Below are 19741 nucleotides of genomic sequence, written 5' to 3' on the forward strand. Positions count from 1 at the left end.
CTAAACACTCAGCACCCCACATTTACCCTGGGGGGGTGACACACACCTTTGATCCCAGTGCTTAGGAGACAGAGGTAGGCAAATCTCTAAGTTCAAGGCCACCCTCATCTTTAAGAGTTCCAGGACAGCCAGAGCTACACAGAGAAACCTTATCTTAAAACAAAACCAAAAACAAACAAGCATTAGGCTAAGCAGGTGAAGTAGCCCAGGCCTGCAATCCCCGCACTCTCAAGACAGAGAGAGGAGAGAAGATCTCAAGTGCCAGGCCAGTCAAGGCTCCATAGGGAATGTCAGGCTAGCTTAGACTACACAGTGAAACTCTGGCTCAAAACCAAGCAGAAAACAACAGAAGGTTAAATAAGTCATCCATGGGAACCCTAGGAGCTGGGCCTTATATCCCCGACTTTATACACAAACAGATCAGTAACTCTGTTAATAACAGGGAAGAGGCAAAGACAGGGCCTGAGCACAGACTTCCCAGTTCTCTCCATTTGCAGAATAGACTGGAGATGAGGGGCAGGAAAGGCTGTATGATATGGCTGAGTGAGAGGCCGTCTGGCAGGGAGCCAGGGGATAAGGAGGCACTGTGAGCATCTGTGGGGGTAACCTGAGAGCTAAGAAGCTGAGAAGCTCTGCTCTGCTTGGAAATCAGCTTCTCCCACCAAGCACAAAGCAAGAGCAAAGACACAGCATCCTTCATCTCCAAGGGGTCGGAGGTCTGGCCAGGGCCACCCGCCTTGCTGGGGCCCAGCTTCTCCCGGGGATGAAGAAACCTCCTTGGCCTGAGCTAGGTAAACACAGAGCCAATCCCTCTAAGTCCATGCTCTAAAAACTTATCAGGCATGGCTCAGGTCATATCCCTCCTTTCAAGTCGGTGCCATAAATAGAAATGGCTTGGCACAGCCAGAGGAAATAATATTCACAGAAGAGAGGAAAATAGAGTGGGAGATAGATAGAGGGATTTTTCTTGTCGGATTCCAGCACAGAGCGCCTGTGTTTGTTCTGCCAAAGTCAGTCGAAACTTCAGAAAAACCTCAGTCAGTAATAAGGGATTGACTTTGAAATAAACCACAAGATCATTCTGAGATGGGGCAATGGTCCATTTTCTTAACATCCCGAAGTGGCGGCAGCCGCAGAGGAAGCCGGAATTTCCCAGACAGATGAGATTTCTACAGGAGTCAAGGCACCTCCAGACACCTGAGACTTACTGCAGCCTATCTGACTCTTTTAAAAACAAAGATTTTGTTTTGTGCAGGGAAAATTTACCCCTTGGACTTTATTTCTCATGATTAAGATTAAAAACAAAAAAAGCCAATGTTCCCCCTAAAAGAAGCCTTTCCTTGTGAAATATCTCATCTCCAGCGTGTCTCTGCCTGGAGCACTTGAACATCCAGCCTTACAGCCCGCCCCCCCCCCCCCCCCCCCCGCACCCAATCCCGTATTGACTGGACTCACTTCCTTCTGCTGCTGCAAATCAGCATTCTCACCGAGAAGAAAGTTGACAAGGGCTGTGTGGCCGTTCCGGGTCGCTGTCTGCAAGGCACTGACATTGAGCTGCAGTGAACAGATGGGGGAGGGGAGGGGATCCCGTTACTGTCCGCATGCGGTTGGTGATTTGGTACAATTATTTAAAGAAAGGAATCCAACGTATTTCTGATCAAGCTAAAGCCTATCATTTTGAAGTGTCCTCTATTGCCATGTGATACGGCCTGACTGGGTCTCCAAAACTCCTCATCCTGATGTGATGAGAGGTGGAGGAGAAACCACTGTGGGCGATCTGCCCCTCTTTAAGCCATGGGAAGACCCAACAAATGGCTTCCAGGAAAGCTGGTGAAGTGTCCTCACCAGTCCCTGACCCTGCTAGTACCCAGGCTGTTTCCAGTCTCCAACTAGGAGAAATAAATGCTTGCTGCTTAAATCACCCAGCTTTGCCGTTTGTGGTTGTTGTTCGTCGTCGTCGTCATTACCACAGGAGCCTAACCTAAGACACTGAGACACTATGACTCAGGTACAGGTGAGTTACATCCCTGCTTCCAGACTCAAGTTTACCACTGTGGTCCCCAGCAAATCCTTTCCTTGAGTTAAAATAGGTGAGTGGCATTGGCCTAAAAAGAAAACAAAAACAAACAAACAAAAAACAAAACCCACAAATGCCCTCAGTGGTATCTGGCTCCTGCCTTTGTTCCAGGCTCTCCCAGGAATGGCTTCAAGGCTTGGCAGGAATTCCACCTATGCAAGGCATTGCTTTTTGGTCCTTTTGCCCGACTCCTTTTGTAACTCTCAGTCACTCCTACTGCCCCTTGCCACTCTCTGGGGCCTACGCATCTTCACTTAGTGCCTGAGCTAAGTGGCACTCAGCTCAAAACTGTGCTCTGCTCTTGGTTAGCCTCCAGTCAGCCTCCAAGCAGCCTACCGTGAGAACTGACAACAATACAAGCCAATGCATTAGTAACTGCTGATTATAAGGTTGCCATAAAATATAGCCAGGTCCTCCAAATAAGGACATTTTTTGAGAACTGCGTCCCCCAAGTGGCTAAGTTAGTATCCCCTGGCCTACTTAACATTCCTCTATCAACAGCTAGGACTCATTTCTTTATTCCCTTGAATCTAGGTGGACTTGCAACTGCTTTGACCAGTGGATATGGCAGAGATGATAAGGAGTCAGTTCCAGGCAGGGCCCCTTGCTAGCCTAGCAGCTTCCACCCCCTTCCTCTCTTGCTTCTGATTCTTGTTTTACTTCCTCTTGGGGCCAGCTGCCAAGCTACCCAAGGGCAACCCTTACATAGAGGCCAGATAGCTGGCAACAACTTCCAAGGAAGTAAATGAGCCATCTTGGATATCTAGTTCAAATAAAACTTTACATGACCAAAAACCCTACTCAAACTCTGACTATAATCATGTAAACACGCGTAAAGAAGGATTATTACAGATGAGCCTAGTCAACCCACTGTGAAAGTTTTCAGAATCAAAATAGACTTCCTTTTTTGATCAGTCCAAATAAATGAATAGATTTATGAATACCAGGAGGTTCTAAAAGAGAGGTCTGGTGTACATATAACTATTGACAAGCATTGCCCTAGTTACTTTCCACTGCTGTGACAAGACACGATTACCAAGGCAACTCATAGAAGAGTTTATTGGCTTAGGTGAGTCCCTGACCATCACATCAGAGAGCACGGCAGCAGGTAGGCAGACATAGCATTGGAGCAGTAGCTGAGAGCTTATGTGTTGATGCAACAACCACGTGGCAGAAAGAGATAACTGGGAAAGGTATGGGCTTTTACACCTCTTACAACAAGCCACACCTCCCAATCCTTCCCAAACAGTTCCACCAGCTGGGGACTAAATATTGAAACCTATAAACCTACTGGGAAAAAAATAATCCTAGAAGTTGGAAAAAAAATGGCTCAACTCTTGAGAGCATGTTCTGCCCATGCAGAGGATTTGAGTTTGGTGCCCTGCATCTACGCAGGTGGTTCACAATGCCTGTAAGTCCAGCTCCAGAAACCAGACATCCTCCTTTGGCATCCGTGTGCAACTGCACTCACATGTGCATACCTTGTCAAACGTGCACACATATACATGCCTATAAATGTTAAAAAAATAAATCTTAAAAATATATCTGGACATCTGCCTAGCAACTTCCTGTTTAATCGTGGACCCAAGACTCACGCTATTGATCCAGATGGTTAACAATTTTATTTCAAATGCCTCAAGTAAACCTTTTCAGTCTTGACCTTTAGAATGTCCCTTGGCTACAATGTCCTTGAACAAGCTTATAGGTTACACACATTTCCCACTACAACATTACACTGTCCATAAACTTAATCCTTAGAGACTCTTTTGTATGCTGAGATTGACACACCATGGGAGATAATACCACACTGGTGCTTTATGCCACAGAGCTTTGCTTGTTTGTTGTGAAAGCAACAGGTAGCTGAACAGAGGGTAATGGGAGTGGCCGACTGAAAGCTAGCTGGAGCTGATGCTATACACTGTGTGACCTGGCTTAGAAGGCTTATAAGTACAAGCCTGTTTATCTCCACCTGTAAATACAGTGTAGCCACCTATATTTGTTTTCTTTATGGCTACAGGTTGCTGCCACAAATTTAGTGTCTTAAAAACAAACTTGGACCCAGCCCCCCTACACATTTGCAGCAAATGTGGAGCTTGGTCTGATGGGGGCAATGGGGGGGGGAGGGATTTGTAAGGTGGAACTGGGAGGAGAGAAGGGAGGGAGGCTATGATCAGGATGTAAAGTGAATTTTTAAAAGGAAATAAATATTTTAAAAGATTAGTTATTAAAGTTAATTGGTGAATCATTAAAAAATGTTTTTAAAGTCAGGAAGTCTGATGTGGGTCTCACTGAGCCAAGTTCTATTCTGAAGGCTGCTGGGAGAACTGGTTTACAAATGCCTAAATACATTGGCTTATGCCCCCTTCTTGCCATCTTTAAAATTCAGTGGTATATAGTTGGCCCTTCCTGCATCTCTCCTCACTTTAACAGACTCTTAAGATCACATAACCCAGAATAATCTCATAGGAATGAGCCGGTTTTTGCCATATAACCACTATTTTACTAAGTATAATAAATAAATATATATTTATTGGACTAAGATATGGGTATCTCTGAGCATGAATTCCCATTCTTTCTATAGTACCCTCCTACCTCTTTCCTTTAAGCCACAGTAATGCTGGAGAGATAAATAGCACTTTATTCATTCCACAAACATGACTGAGCACTCGTTATGTGACACACTGTGTCAGGAGGATACGTTTGTAAGCATCTCTATTAGATGCCTGATACTAGATTCCAGTATGGCAGACAACAAATTGATCCATGGCCTGGTGGACTGGTAGTTGGTCTATCAGTAGCTTTAGAGTAAACTCTAATGGACAGATTCTTGGTTAGAAGAATAACACTGGCTGCTTGTTGTCAGCTACCATGTAAACTTAAAAGAGCCAACTGGAGCCAGGCATGGTGGCAGACACCTTTCATCCCAGCATTGGGAGGCAGAGGTAGGATTGGATCTCTGTGAGTTCTAGGCCAGCCTGGTCTACAGACCTAATTCCAAGACAGATAGGGTTACACAGAGAAATCCCAACTCAAAAAGCAAACAAACAAACAACAAAACAAAACAAAACAAACAAAAAAAGCTGACCAGACAGCTATTTTGTATTGAATAACCAAGAATAATTTTGGGGTAAGGTGGCATATAGACTGAGATCAGAATGACAGAAGTGGCCCTGGGAAGGTCTGAGGCCACCGATTTAGGTTTCTGACTTAAGAAACTAATGTCTGAAAAACTCAAAGCCAGTGTCCTATGGTAGAAACTGTAGGGTTTTGTAACCTTCTACCCACTCATACAGGTACCGCGTGTACATGGCCTATGTGTCTTACATACAGGCACAATGTACATGTCGTATGCACTTTACAAGAAGTAAAGAGACATGTGCAACTATTTTATTTCCTGTGTTTGGGTGTTTTGTCTACACCTGTATAGTGTGTTTATTCCTGGTCCCCATGGAGACCAGATCCCCTGGAACTGAAGTTACAGACAGTTTTGAGCCACTCTGTGGGTGCTGAGAATCAAACCCCAGTCCTCTGGAAAAGCAGCCAGTGTTCTCAACTTCTGAGCCATCTCTCCAGCCCCTAGAAATCTGTGAAACTTAAGAAAAAAAATAATAATCACTAGTTTCAAGGTACCAAAAGAAAGCCACAAATTGAAGTGAATAAATATTTAATTGACACGTTCCTACTTCATTGATTGTTAAATGCAGTATCATAAAATATTCATTACATTTGTCAATGACTTACAGTTTTCCTTTTTTTTAAACCTCCTGAAAATTTCCAAGTATATACACAGTGTTCTAAGAAATCAATCATGTAAAAATTAGATGAAGTTTACTGCAGCCAAATGATTGAAAATAAAAATAAAAATAAAAAAATCCACTTAGAGTAATCGTGGTAATATATTTTAGAAGTGTAGGGGTATTTAAATACATTTAATAAGATATGACATAAGGCTTCCAGAGGTTTGAGTTTTTAAGGTCTACAAAAATCCTTCTGGGGCCTGTGGCACCTGACATGCTGAAGAGAGCCTATCACACACACTGGGCAGACTCTCCATCTAGTACAAGTGGAGGAAGGCTGCTTACAGCCAAATCCATGATCTTACTCCGCTTATCTCCTTAGAAATGACTTAGCTGTGTACCGTCACACCTTAGTGACAGAGAGGCACAAGAGAACACAGAAGCCACTCTCTAGAGGCCGGAGGTTGGTGTCAGCAAGGTAAAGGCATTTGTATGACTGAAGGCATCTCTATAGGTGTCAAAGCAAAGTTAAGTCCAAGCTACCTTTGACTGTGTGCGCTGCTGTTGCTGACTTCTTACTCCACACTGGTTATTCACCAGGAGTCTTCTCCAGGATAAATGGGAACAGCTCTGGACTATAATGGGTACTTCGATTGTTTATCTAGGAACTGTGCTAATGAACAAAGACTTCAAAAGGCATGCCACACCCATTCTGAATCTTTGCCTGGAGATCAGGATGTAAGCCTAGCTACTGTTCCCGCGCCATACCTGCCCGCTGCCATGCTTCCCACCATGATGGCCATGGACTCACCCTCTGGAACTATAAGCCAGTCCCCATTAAAAAAAATTTTTTTAAACTGCCTTGTTCACAGTGTTTCTTCACAGCAATAGGACAGTAACTGAGACTTGAACGTTTCAAAGTTTGTTAACACCATGATTAAATACAAAAGTATTCTATATTTGGAGGCAGACAGCATCCCACATTCTTTAGGCCCAAGATGACCCAGGGAGCTTTCACACAGCAAACTTTCTTCTTTAGTATTTGCTATCAACAAGTGAGAATGTCATCTTGCTGTGAAGGGTCCTTGATCCCTCTCCTCTGTCTCATTTTCAGCCTTCCCCAAATGAATTGGAAAAAATGGCATTGCTTCTGAAGAGTCATTAATAGAGAGTATCTGTGTAAACATTAATTCTTATACAAAAGAAGGTATACTAAAATTTTGATTCTACAAAACCCCAGCAAACCACCAATTAAGGACAAGAGTTCCAAAGAATATTCTAAGCCATTCTCCCACTGTATGGTTGACCACAGCCCAGATTCCTACTTTGTTTGGAATGTTGACATCACTTCCTCCTGCCAGGAGCACGCGACTGCATTCTTCATGACCTCCCACAACAGCCAACAGGAATGGGGTTTCTCCATTCTGACAAAAAGAAATGGAAGTTAAACATGAAACTCAAGAACGAAGACCAAAGTGTGGACACTTTGCCCCTTCTTAGAATTGGGAACAAAACATCCATAGAAGGAGTTACAGAGACAAAGTTTGGAGCTGAGATGAAAGGATGAACCATCTAGAGACTGCCATACCCAGGGATCCATCCTATAATCAGCCTCCAAATGCAGACACCATTGCATACACCAGCAAGATTTTGCTGAAAGGACCCTGATATAGCTACCTCTTGTGAGACTATGCCGGGGCCTGGCAAACACAGAAGTGGATGCTCACAGTCAGCTATTGAATGGAACACAGGGCCCCCAATGGAGGAGCTAGAGAAAGTACCCTAGGAGCTAAAGGGGTCTGCAACCCTATAGGTGGAACAACAATATGAACTAACCAGTACCCCTAGAGCTCCTGTCTCTAGCTGCATATGTAGCAGAAGATGGCCTAGTCAGCCATCATTGGGAAGAGAGGCCCCTTGGTCTTGCAAACTTTATAGGCCCCAGTACAGGGGAACACCAGGGCCAAGAAGTGGGAGTAGGTGGGTAGGCGAGTGGGGGGTGGGGATATGGGGGACTTTTGGGATAGCATTTGAAATGTAAATGAAGAAAATACCTAATAAAAAATTGAAAAAAAAGAAATTGTGGAAATGATAAAATTCTGTTGTGACACAACCAATTCTGTGCAATTCAGGTTTTATTTTTGAATATTTGTCCATCTGAATAAATGATATTGAAAGCTGTTGCTTTTGATACTCTGAGAGTGAATGTGTCTTTGTAACTTATACAGAGTATATCTGAGTATATTCATTATAAGCAAACAAAATATTTTGAGAAAGCAATGTTTCATTGTCAATTCATTCTCAGTTAAGGAAAAAAAAAGAAATGGAAGTTAAAATTAATTTCCCCTTGGCATGGAATAAAAAATACATTGAGAAACAGCATGCTTCCGATATCTTTTATGCATGATTCTTTTTGTTGTTCCTGTTAGCACTATTTAGCATTTATGTACCAACATATACTGCCAAGACTTTGGTACAGTCAAATAATGTGATAATATAGAAGGGCAGGATTCATGTTATCCTTGTTTTGTAGACAAGAAAACCAAATAGCTGGTGACCAGAGCCTTTCATCATCTACTGTCTTAGCCTTTAGCCTTCTCAGCCAGCTAGCCTTTCTGTCCTCCTGACCAAGTCAGTCCCCAGCCTCACCATGTCTTTTATGCAGGTGTGTGTGTGTGTGTGTGTGTGTGTGTGTGTGTGTGTGTTGACACAGACACACCAGAAGAATAAACACAACAACAACAACAGCAACAAAAGCCAACTCTCTCTGCCAAAGTCCATTGGAATGGCAAAACTGAGATAGAATATCACCTCCTATGTGAAGGCTTTGGTTTCTGATATAGATTTACATGGCACACTGGATATATATAGTTATGATTGAATGTAGCCCAATATTTTATGTTCCCCCACCACCACCATGTCTTTCTTGTCCTTTAGCGTAAAAATACATATTTAATCTGAAGACAAATGGCCTTTTCTTGTTTTTTAATTGAAAAGAAATGTTTATTTGTGCAATATATTCTGATTACAGGTTCTCATCCCTCAACTCTTCCCAGATATTCCTGTCTCCCAACTCACCCATGCCCTTTTTTCTCTCTCTTCAGAACCAACCAAAGAAACAAAATCAAAGAAACACACATATAAACAAACCTCATAAAACTACAAAATCTGAAACCATAATATACAAGCAAAAACCAGACCAAAAAAATATTCAAACAAAGCCACATGAGACCAAAAAGAGAGAGAGAGAGAGAGAGATATCTATTGCAGGATATTTGATCACACTGTGAAAACAGAGATTGTGTTGTTTACTGGAAAAACCTGTTTCTAGTCGTGGTGTGGCTCAGCCCTAGCACACACCTTTAATCCAAGAGCTTTCTGTGTGTTGTAAACAGGATTAAAGAAAGTCAACCATAGGTCAAGAAGTGGAGCAAGTAACCAGTTGCTTTCTCCAGGGGCTTCCTCTGCCTCTCCTAGCTAGCAGCCTTTCACCCCCTGGCTCTTAAGTAGTCTTTGGTAAAATTGAATGATTGAGATTTTGTTTAAAAAACAAAAAACAAAACAGAACAGAACAAAACAAAACAAAGCCAGAGCTATTTTGTGTTGGCCAGCTACTATTAAGTGTGGGATCTACCCTTAAGTATGGTTTTGTATCCAGTGAGACTCCATTAGAGATAACTAAGTTTTCCTTTGCAAGCAGTTGTCAGTTGGAGACAGCCCCCTGGTTAGAGCTGGAAATTGTGTACACTTCTCCCTCTCAGTGCTGGGACCTCATCTGTCTTGAACCTGTGTGTGTCTGGAAGACAGTGTTTCTTTGGTGTCATCCCTCCCCCTCTTATTCTTGCAAATGGCTTTTGAGGGAATCAATAAATGCCCTGTCCTAGAATACTTGAAAGGAAAACAAAACAAAACAAAAACAAAACCAAGACTCTTCAGCATTGAAATTTATACCGGTAGCATGCCTTTGATTTCCTCTCCTTTTCTAGAAAGCACCTCCAGTCCTGCCCCTTAAGTCCTCTTCCCAGCTGGTACGCACAGCCCACATACCTCATTGCTCTCATTGACTTCTGACCACTGAGTTAGTAGCACTTGCACGGCTGGGCTGTGACCGTGCATTGCAGCCAGGTGCAAGGCCGTGTTCCCATCCTGCAACAGAGATGCATTCCAGGTGAAATTGCCTGTGATGAGGAATACCCCCTCCCTAGCCCCTAACACCAGAGCACAGTGTAGGTTCTGGAAGCTTTTTCTTTGGTTAAAGTTACAGTACAGAGTATAGATATTATCCAGTTTCAACTAAAGCTTATTAATGTTTAAGTTTTAAATGGAAAGCCTTGGCTATTTGAATGAGTAGGGAGAAAAAAAAAACATTCTTGCTTGAATTTAAAAAAGAGAAGAACAACAAAAATAATTGAACCTGGGCTGGAGAGATGGCTCAGCGGTTAAGAGCACCAACTGCTCTCCCAAAGGTCCTGAGTTCAATTCCCGGCAACCACATGGTGGCTCACAACCATCTGTAATGGGATCTGATGCCCTCTTCTGGTGTGTCTGAAGACAGTGACAGTGTATTTAAATAAAACAAACAAATAAATCTTTAAAAAAAAATAATTGAACCTAGCCTATGTTAGGGTACACTGATAAAAATTACCCTGAGGTGTAATCTTACATATATAACAAATATCAAAAAGATTTATGGTGCAAAACTTTTAGATCTGTAATTCCATGTCAGGGAATTTCTCCTAAGAAAGTCATCAAAGATGTCCATACAAATGGCCACCTTGTAGGGCTTCCCTTCACAGTTAATGTGAGACAGAATGAATCCATAGCAGTCCTCAAGAAAGAACTGGAGAGGGTCGTGTTTATTAGGAGTGGGTCTTCCATTTCAGAAACAGTTCATTACAAGCAACTTTGAGGCCAAGTGCATCAAGCTTCTGATTTAGAACTGAACATGAAATAGAAAAATCCATGAAGTAGACGAGTTTCAAAACATCAGTCGCAGCCAGGCATGGTAGCACTCACCTTTAATCTCAGCACTGAGAAAGCAGAGGCAGGAGGATCTCTGTGAGTTCAGGGCCAGCCTAATCTACAGGACAGCCAGGGCTACATAACATGAACTTCTCGGTTGCATGACCCCTTTGGGGGTTGAACAACCCTTTCACAGGGGTTGAATATCTGATATCCTGCATATGAGTTATTTACATTACGATTCATAATAGTAACAAGATTACAGATAAGAAGTAGCAATAAAAATAATTCTATGGTTGTGGGTCACCACAACATGATGAACTGTATTAAAGGGTCACAGCTTTAGGAAGGCTGAGAAGCGCTGGCATAGATAGACCATGTCTCAAAACAAAACCCCACTCACCAATCATGACAATCTACAGCAAAAGTGAATGCATTTTACCATGATTCTCTCAGTAGTAACAATTTAAGAACTCTGCTGTGGACCAGAAACAACCCATCAAGGGATCTACACACTGATTGTTAATCCCCCACTCCAACTGTAACTCTTCTTCGTCCTCAGTTAAAAAAACAAAAACAAAAAACTCCAACTCACCTTGTCTTTTTCTGAGGTATGGAGATTAAGGAAGATAAGCTTTTCAATCATTTCAACGTGGCCCCTCTCAGCTGCCAAATGAAATGGTTTTCTTCCTCTCTGAAAATCAATCATGGATTCTACGTTGATCACATACAGACATTGGGAGAGCTGACAAGCAGTGGGCAGCATTTTAAGGTGACAGGGAGGCTAAGATGGTCATATTCCCTTCTCACGGCCAGGGAATGATGATTCTTTGAACCCAAGCCACACCCAAGCCACATCCAGTGCTGGGTTGTCATCGGAACTCTGAGGAACCCCACGCCAACACTGAATCAGTTTTATGGACACAAGTGTTCATTCAGAAGGGATCCTCCAGGGCATCAGAAGAGCAGCACATCCCAGTCTGATGATCAGATGCCATCTCACATGTGGCAAGGATTCCTGAACGGGTCAGCACTTCTTCCACTCAACCAGTTACTGAGGCATTAGTTTGTGCAGCATCCTGTCTGAAGCATCTGAGCATCACACTGTCTTACTGATAAAAAACACACAACACAAATTCTTTGGTGCTTAACACACATGAAGCTCATCCAGGTACAAGATTTGGTTAGCTTCATTTTACTTTATTTTTACAGATGTATTTGTTTTTAGTAAATGTGTATACATAAACCTGAGTGGATCTATGTGTACCGTATGCATGCATGGTGCCCTCAGAGGCCAGAAGAGGCCATTGAATCCCCTGAAATTAGAGTTGAAAACAGTTTATGAGCCTCCATGTTGGTGCTAAGAACCGAATCCAGGTCCTCTTCAAGAGTAGCAAGTGTTCTTAACCACTGAGCCATCTTTCTAGCCACTGCACAATCAAATCAGGTATATTTATTGGGTGTTGTATTTTTAAGAAGAGTCAGAAAGCTCTTGAGTGTGGGTCTATTTGACACAGGAAGAAGAAATAAAACAGAGGCACCCAGCAAGTCCAGGGAAGACAGGTGTTTATATCTGATTTTTCAAATATAGACTGAATAATAGTGATTTCTCCAAGTTTTCCTATTGCTGACAGAGACTGTGTTTGCAGTAGCCAAAATATCATCAAGAAAAGTGAAAGATGCACGGAAATTTTAATTTTTCAACTCAAGCTATTTTTGAAAAAATGGAAAAGGAAATTGGGTGATAAAACCGCCTAAGATGAATTTTCTTCAACTGAAAAAAAAAAAAAAGGAAACTCAGCTTGGCTTAGTGTGATAACTGAGAGCTTAGCAAGATTCCTTTAATGTAAGGAGGGTACAAGATTCTATAAATAGCATTCTGAATCTGTCAGCTAATCGCTAGCTAATGACGTTTAACGAAAAAATCAAGACCACTGATTGCTTACAAGGAAGGGCAAAAGAAGAGAAACGGGCTAAAATAGTCCAGTGCCTAAAACAAAATGGAAAACATCTGCTCAGATCAGCCCTGTGGAGATCTGTGACCATGAATGTGTGGAAACAAACTTGTATCAAAAAGTTCACATAAGTCATGGTTCTTGGCCCACATATATTGTCCACAAGACCTACAGCTCCAACCCTTCAAAGCCTGAAGAACTAATTGCCTTCCTTATTCTCAGGAAACCAATGAAGGGGAAAGAGAAGGACCAGATTGGTTGGGACCACAGTTTTCTGCTTGCATGTTGGGTTATGGTTGAACATAAAATCTAGTCCAGACTGGTAGTTACTGGATGTGACTTACAACAAATAGCCACAAATGGCAACAGCAGATGAAGAGTCGTATAAACAACATGTGGGGGTCAATCTTATTTATGGACTTGGTTGGGTTGTGAGTTGGCTAGGGCCTTAGGAAAGCACACCTCTAGGAGTGTCCATGATGGTGTCTCCAGGCGGGATTTGAGACTGAGGGCTGTGACCTAATGAGTAATTTAAACCATTGATGGCTTCAAATTTTGAATAGATCATTGGAGGCAATAGAACTGTGGAAGGTCTGACTGAAGGATGCTGGTCACCGAGGACCGGTCCGGTGCTGGCTCTGTCCTACTATGCTCAGCTGTGCTTCCTGGCTACAGTGGTGAAGCCACATACTTCCTTACATGACGAATAAAATCTCTGAAATCATGAGCTATGATAAATCTTTTCTCCTTTTACACTGTTCTTTCGGGTGTGTATGTCATGGTGAGAATAAACCCGAGAAACATGTAAATCATGAAAGAGGGAACAAGGGGCGTTGGTTACATGCTCGATGAGAGCATTGATTGCATGCTCGAGGAGAACAAAGTCTTAGTTCTGTTGCTGTGAAGAGACACCATGACCATGGCAACTTTTATAAAAGCAAACCATGGAGTTTGCATACAGTTCAGAGGTTCAGTATATTAGTATCATGGTGGGATGCTCGGCGGGACACAAGGCAAGACAAAGGCAGACACGGTGCCAGAGAAGAGCTGAGAGTTCTACATCCGCATAGGCAGGCAGCAAGAAGAGCCAGACACTGGACCTGGTTTAAGCATTTGACACCCCAAAGCCCACCCTGAGTGACACACTCACTTCAGTGAGGATACACCTACTCCAACAAGGCCTCACCTCCTAATGACACCAATCCCTGGTGGCCAATCCTTCAAATCTACAAGCCTATTGGGGTCATTCTTGTTCAAACCACCCAAGTGTCATCTACCCTACACCATTTGTTTATCAACAATTTTATCACACTCAGACACACACACACACACACACACACACACACACACACATATGCAGGTATTGGTACTGTGCTAAGTAATGGAGTAGCCAAGAGGAACAGTAGAGAGGAGTCCTTCTTCAGGGAGGAAAGGCACATAAGTAAGTTCCCATACAGTAATGTAGTAGCAGAGATAGCGTTGGGAATACTACTCAGCATGATTGTGTGGAGACAAGAGACAAAGCTGCCTTTGAAAGTGGCTAATGTACTGTTTCAGGAGGAAAAAAAAAATACCTATTACCTGATGTCTTCCCGAAATCTTTTCCTCTGGAACACGGCCCTTAGACCATTTTGATGCGTCTCTTAAAACTCTATGCCTCCTACTTCTTCCTCTAAAGACTATACAATTGAGTTGGCTCCCCATCATACCAGGCCAGTAAGAGTCAGCCATGGGGTTTATTTTCCCTAATACAGTCTATGCTTATTGTAAAGTCATCAGCGAGGATGACTCTTTGCCACTTGCTAAGTAGAGGCCAGAACAGTGGGCAGTAGAGATAAAGAACTGATGGCAGAACTTGAACTCCTGGATCCAGACATACCCGAAGCCACTTGAAACTACATGGCACAATAAAGTCTCTCTTAAAAATATTGTAATAAATATTTGACAGAAATTTTAAGGAGAAAAAAGGTTTATTTTGGCCTCTGTGTGCAGAAGTTCCAGGGCTTCATGCATGTTAGAAAAGTCTCTACCAAGAGAACTTTATCCCCAGGTCTAAGAAAAGCAGTGGTTCTCAAGCTGTGGAACACTACCCCTCTGGCAAACCTCTATCTCCAAAAGTATTTACATTACCATTCATAGCATAAGCAAGATTACAGTTATGAAATAGCAACAAAATAATTTGTGGTTGGGGGTCACCACAATGTGAGGAACTGTATTAAAGGGTCATAGCATTAGGAAGGCTGAGAACCAGTACACTGGGAGATCTTAGGTTTCTGGCCCATAACATTATCATGGGGCACATTTGGCACCATCTACTTAGCGTAGGAACCACATAGCTCGCTGGTCATCGTGTTTTTCCTATTGTTCCATTTACTGCATTCAGTGCTTCCAACTGCTAGGCTTTTCCTGATTGCCTCCTGTCATGTAAAGTGCTCACACATCTCATGCTGGTCATGGTGACTGGTTCAGAACTGAGCATATAATTCAAACAGGGCCAAACAGAATTGCTTGTGACACTCATGTATGAGCTGTGATTGATAGGGAAGGACTCTTTGTCTTTAGGTCAAAATCCATAAGGGTAGAAACTGGACGCTGTGAACAGACATCCTCTCACCATACCCACAGCATAGGGAGGACTAGAGGCAGCGAATGACAGTCAATAGTTGCAGAAAGAAATAAAAGCTGGACCAACCATGTCTGAAACCAGCAAGACACACCCTCAAAGACCTCATTCATAAGTTACCAAGTTATCTTTATTATTCTCAGCCCAGATTAGGATGAAGTTTTGTTACTTGTAACAGAAAAAAAATTCTAATATATATTTATCAGTTTGGGAACTAGAATTCTAATATATGCATATATTATATAAAATATTATGTATATATACACACATGTACATACACATGTATATACATATACATATATGTATATGTATAATCAAACTGGGTCCTTTTTTCATTACTATACCTAAAGTAGACTACTTTATAAAGTTTAAGAAGTTTATTTGGCTCATTTTCTAGAAGGGTAAGGTATAGGCCCACATCTGGGAAAGGCCTTCTTGTTTGCAGACTCCTGAAACATAGCAAGAGTCACAAAGCCAGAGACCGAGGGTGTGTGTTGTCTCTCCCTCTCATTATAAACCCATCAGATTTCAAGTGTGAAGCTTCCACTCTGATGGCTGCATCTAATCCTGATCATTTTCCAGAGGCCCCACCTTCTAACGCCATGGTTGTTGGTTTAATGTCCTTAGCACATGACTCCAGGGATTAAACTCCTGTAAGACTGAAGCAGCTAATCACCTTTAAACCAGAGCAAGGACAAACACTTCTCTAGAAGGATTAGAGGTCTGTTCAATTTTAAAAGAGCCTGTCTCTTTTTACCCTGGGTTGCTGCAAAGCTTTACATTTTTACACAGCTCAACAAAGTGACACAGAATCCAAACCCCCAAAAGGCCTAAGATGTGAGAGGTTCCAGGAGAGACTGAGTTATCACAGATGAGGCGACTCCAACAGAAGAGCCAAGGCTTCGAACTTTGGATGCCCTTTACGGATGTTACCAAGAAGAACGAAAGAGTAGGATCCACGTTACACAAAACAGAATGTTCCACATCATCTTTATCTTTTAAATACTAAAAGAGCCTTAAAGAAAGACGATGTGGCGGTATGATGTAAATAGTAAAGAGCCTTAAAGAAAGACGGAGTGGCGGTATGATGTAAATAGTAAGATATAAACCTTTGTTCTTGCGGAGGCATATGATTAGGCAAAAATAGCAACAGAAATTCCAGAGCCATATGTATTTTTGAAAATAAAGTTCCTTATCATGTCATTTCATTTTTCTAAAGAAACAACCCAACCCATTTGAATTATGTTCAAGCGGGCTTCTCTCCAGTGCAGTCTCAAGGGAGCTCCTATATTGGGAAGGCAGGGAAACTTCTCAGACATGTCCAAGAAAAGCATCTGACCCAAGGCCTCGCTCCTGGAGCACATAACCAAGCCTCCTGGCCCAGGGTCCCGGGCCTCCATTCAACTAGAATAAGGAGTGTCCCGAGTTCCAGTTCCTTGACGGTTTTCCTTTGTTAGCTCATATTTTTAACCATCTATGTTTTAACTCGATGCATTTAAATTTTTTTGCATGTAAACTAATCCAAGGAGTTGAGATGATCTATTATAAATTATTTTATGTTTCAAGTTCAGTAAGTCACCAAGTGCAACAAAAAGGTCAAAAACAGCCGTTAAACGGACACCTGAGGTCCCACAGGACTCACGCTTTACCCTCTCGATCCTTGGGACACTGCTCCATGCGGTCTCTGCCTACATCTACACCCCACAACATTTCCCTTGATGGGAAGCACAATAAGCTTAGCGGGCAACCCAGAGTGAATCAGGGCAGGAATGGGTGCTGAGAGGTCACGAGTGCTTAGAGCCGGAGGCGGAGCTCAGATGCAAGGTGTAGGGGTGGGGCGTGGATGCCAGGTGAGTTTTATTTACACAGTACAGTTGATAGCTTTGGCTAAATGCCATCTCAGATACATTTGGCCCGTGTATCCATGGGTGAACAAAACTACTCACAACCCAAAATATTCAGGGGAAAAAAAAACCCAAAACCCTGTATCTATTGAACATATAAACTTTTTTTTATCATTCATTTAACCACATGCTTTAATAAATTACACAGCATTATAGTTGAACAGGTACTAACAGCAACCTAGAGATGTTTTAAAGGGCTGTGTGTAGGTTATGTAAAACACTGCACCATTTTATATAAGGATTTGATCTTCTGCCCATTTTAGCATCCAAGAGGAGTCCTGGACCTAATTCCCTGCGGATACTAAAGGATGCCTGAGCAAGAAAACAGATGTCCTCTCAATCCCCCTTCCACCATTTACTACCACCCCTCCCTTCAAAGAGGCTGCTTTTGACTTACAAAGACATACAAAACCTTCCTGTTCAGATTCTGTTAGGCCAGGAGATGTCCCCAATGTGCTCAGCTGACAGAAGCACAAACCAAACATGTCCATTTTCAACCAAACTGCAAACGGCCTCTGCGGCTTCCCTTCTACACCCCCCTCTCCCAACATCGCCATTTCTTTAGTTCTGATCACAGATGGAGGCTGACATATAGATTCAAAACATTTAGACTACTTGGCCTCAAACTACTGGCTCTAATCTCTCTCCTCTGATAACATCACAGTAATGTTTAGGGCTGAGCAGCTAGGAGGATGTCCAAAAGCCCCAGTGTCAGGCACACCCGAGCTCCATCAAACTCTTAGGCCTAGTTACATGCATTTTGTCTTAAAAGTCTCTTCCTGGTAAAGCTTCTTTGGCCAGAGTCTAGAATTGCCTTGAAGCCAAAGAAAAGGATTTTACTAACCCTGTTAGAAGCACAGGCTCTTTCTGGTGAGCAGAGTTGAGGCAAGAGGGAAACACCCTGAGTAATCCTGCCTGCATGGTGGGTTTTGTGAAATTCGCAGTATCTTCATGTGAGTGATAAGGCAAAGGCATCACTTCCTAATCCTACCTCCCAATGGGCTTCCTTGTCCACTTTTTTTTGTTATTATTGTAAAATATTCATAAAATAAAATGCACAGCTCCGATCATTAGCTCGGTGGTGTTAGGTTTAGTTACTCACTACTTTGTGTGTGAGAGTGCACATGCCATGGGGTGTGGGTGCAGATCAGAGAGCTTGTGGGAGTTGGCTTTCTTCTTCTACCATGTGGGTTGCAAGAATCAGATTCCAGGCTTGGTGGCAAATGCCTCTTTTCCCACTCCACCCTCTCAGCAGCCCTGGACCAGGTACCTTTACATCATTCTGCAAGCACCACCACCGTGCATCTCCATAGCCCTTTTTCATCTTTCAGAACAGAAATTCTGTGCCCAGTGGACAACAGCTCCATTTCCTCCCCCCCCCCCGCAAGCTCCATTCATTCAGATAGCTTAGAAAAATAATATATTTTGTCTGTTCCGTTAATCCAGATTTATTATAGGAATAAAAATGAACTCTGAGAGTCTTCCCCTCTACATCCCAGTGAATCTCCTGGGGTCATTATCTTGTCTTCTCCACACCTAAGGCCTCTCAGGGAACTTGTGGCTCTACACAGCACTGAGATCCTCAGCCTCTTCCTCCCTCAGCAGATTGACACAGGAGGAGAAGGAAGAAGGGTACCACAGGATGGCAGACATGGTAAACAGGACACCCATGAAGAAGGAAGAGCTGGTGGTACATGCCTAATCCTAGCACTCTGGAGGCTGAGTAGGAGGATTATAGGCTCAGGGGCAGCCTGGGCAATATAGCAAGCTCCCATCTCCAAAAAATGAAGAAGAAGGAGAAGAAGAAGAAGAAGAAGAAGAAGAAGAAGAAGAAGAAGAAGAAGAAGAAGAAGAAGAGGAAGAGGAAGAGGAAGAGGAAGAGGAAGAGGAAGAGGAGGAGGAGGAGGAGGAGGAGGAGGAGGAGGAGGAGGAGGAGGAGGAGGAGGAAGAGGAGGAAGCGGCTGTCATTAAACCCACTTCTGCCTCTGAACCCATCATCTTGTCTGCCCTTTCCTATACACCATCTCCCACAAAAGACTCAAGAGCCAACTGTGGTGATGCCAGGCCTGTGGGGGTTTGAATAGGGATGGCACCCTTAGACTCATGTGTTTGAATGTTTGGTCCATAGGGAGTGGCACTATTAGAAGGTGTAGTCTTGTTGGAGGAAGTGAGTCTCTGTGGGGGCACACAGTCTCTTTCTGCTGCCTACAGATCAAGATGTAGAACTTTCAGCTCCTTCCCCATCACCATGTCTACCTGCACGCTGCTTTGTTTCCCCACCATGACGATAGTGAAACTAGACCTCTGAAACTGTAAGCCAGGTACCCAAGTAAATGCTTTCCTTTGTAAGAATTGCCGTGGCACAATTCTTGTCACAGCAATAAAACTCAAGCTAAGACAAGGCCCTCGGCCTGTCCCTGAAGGAATGCACATAAGTTGCTTTCCTCCATGCCTTGTACATTAAGACACGGTCAGAAGGTAAA

The 19741-nt window shown here is 42.9% G+C and overlaps 1 protein-coding gene across 7 annotated transcripts in view; it reads right to left on the bottom strand.

The window, feature by feature from the left end:
* The window catches only part of Ankdd1b (ankyrin repeat and death domain containing 1B), a 55125-nt gene that overhangs the window by 18284 nt on the left and 17100 nt on the right, over positions 1-19741 (bottom strand). For all 7 annotated transcript variants that reach the window (XR_873766.2, NM_001042714.1, NM_001369169.1 and 4 more), the window contains 4 exons: positions 11372-11470; positions 9862-9960; positions 7140-7238; positions 1456-1554 (listed from right to left, as the gene is read on the bottom strand). Coding sequence is in view for 6 of the 7 variants with exons in the window: in NM_001042714.1 (NP_001036179.1) it covers positions 1456-1554; positions 7140-7238; positions 9862-9960; positions 11372-11470 (396 nt within the window). In the remaining variant the exon portion in view is untranslated. The remainder of the gene's footprint in view (positions 1-1455; positions 1555-7139; positions 7239-9861; positions 9961-11371; positions 11471-19741) is intronic.

This window comes from Mus musculus, chromosome 13 (genome assembly GCF_000001635.26).
Source record: "Mus musculus strain C57BL/6J chromosome 13, GRCm38.p6 C57BL/6J".
NCBI lineage: Eukaryota > Metazoa > Chordata > Mammalia > Rodentia > Muridae > Mus > Mus musculus.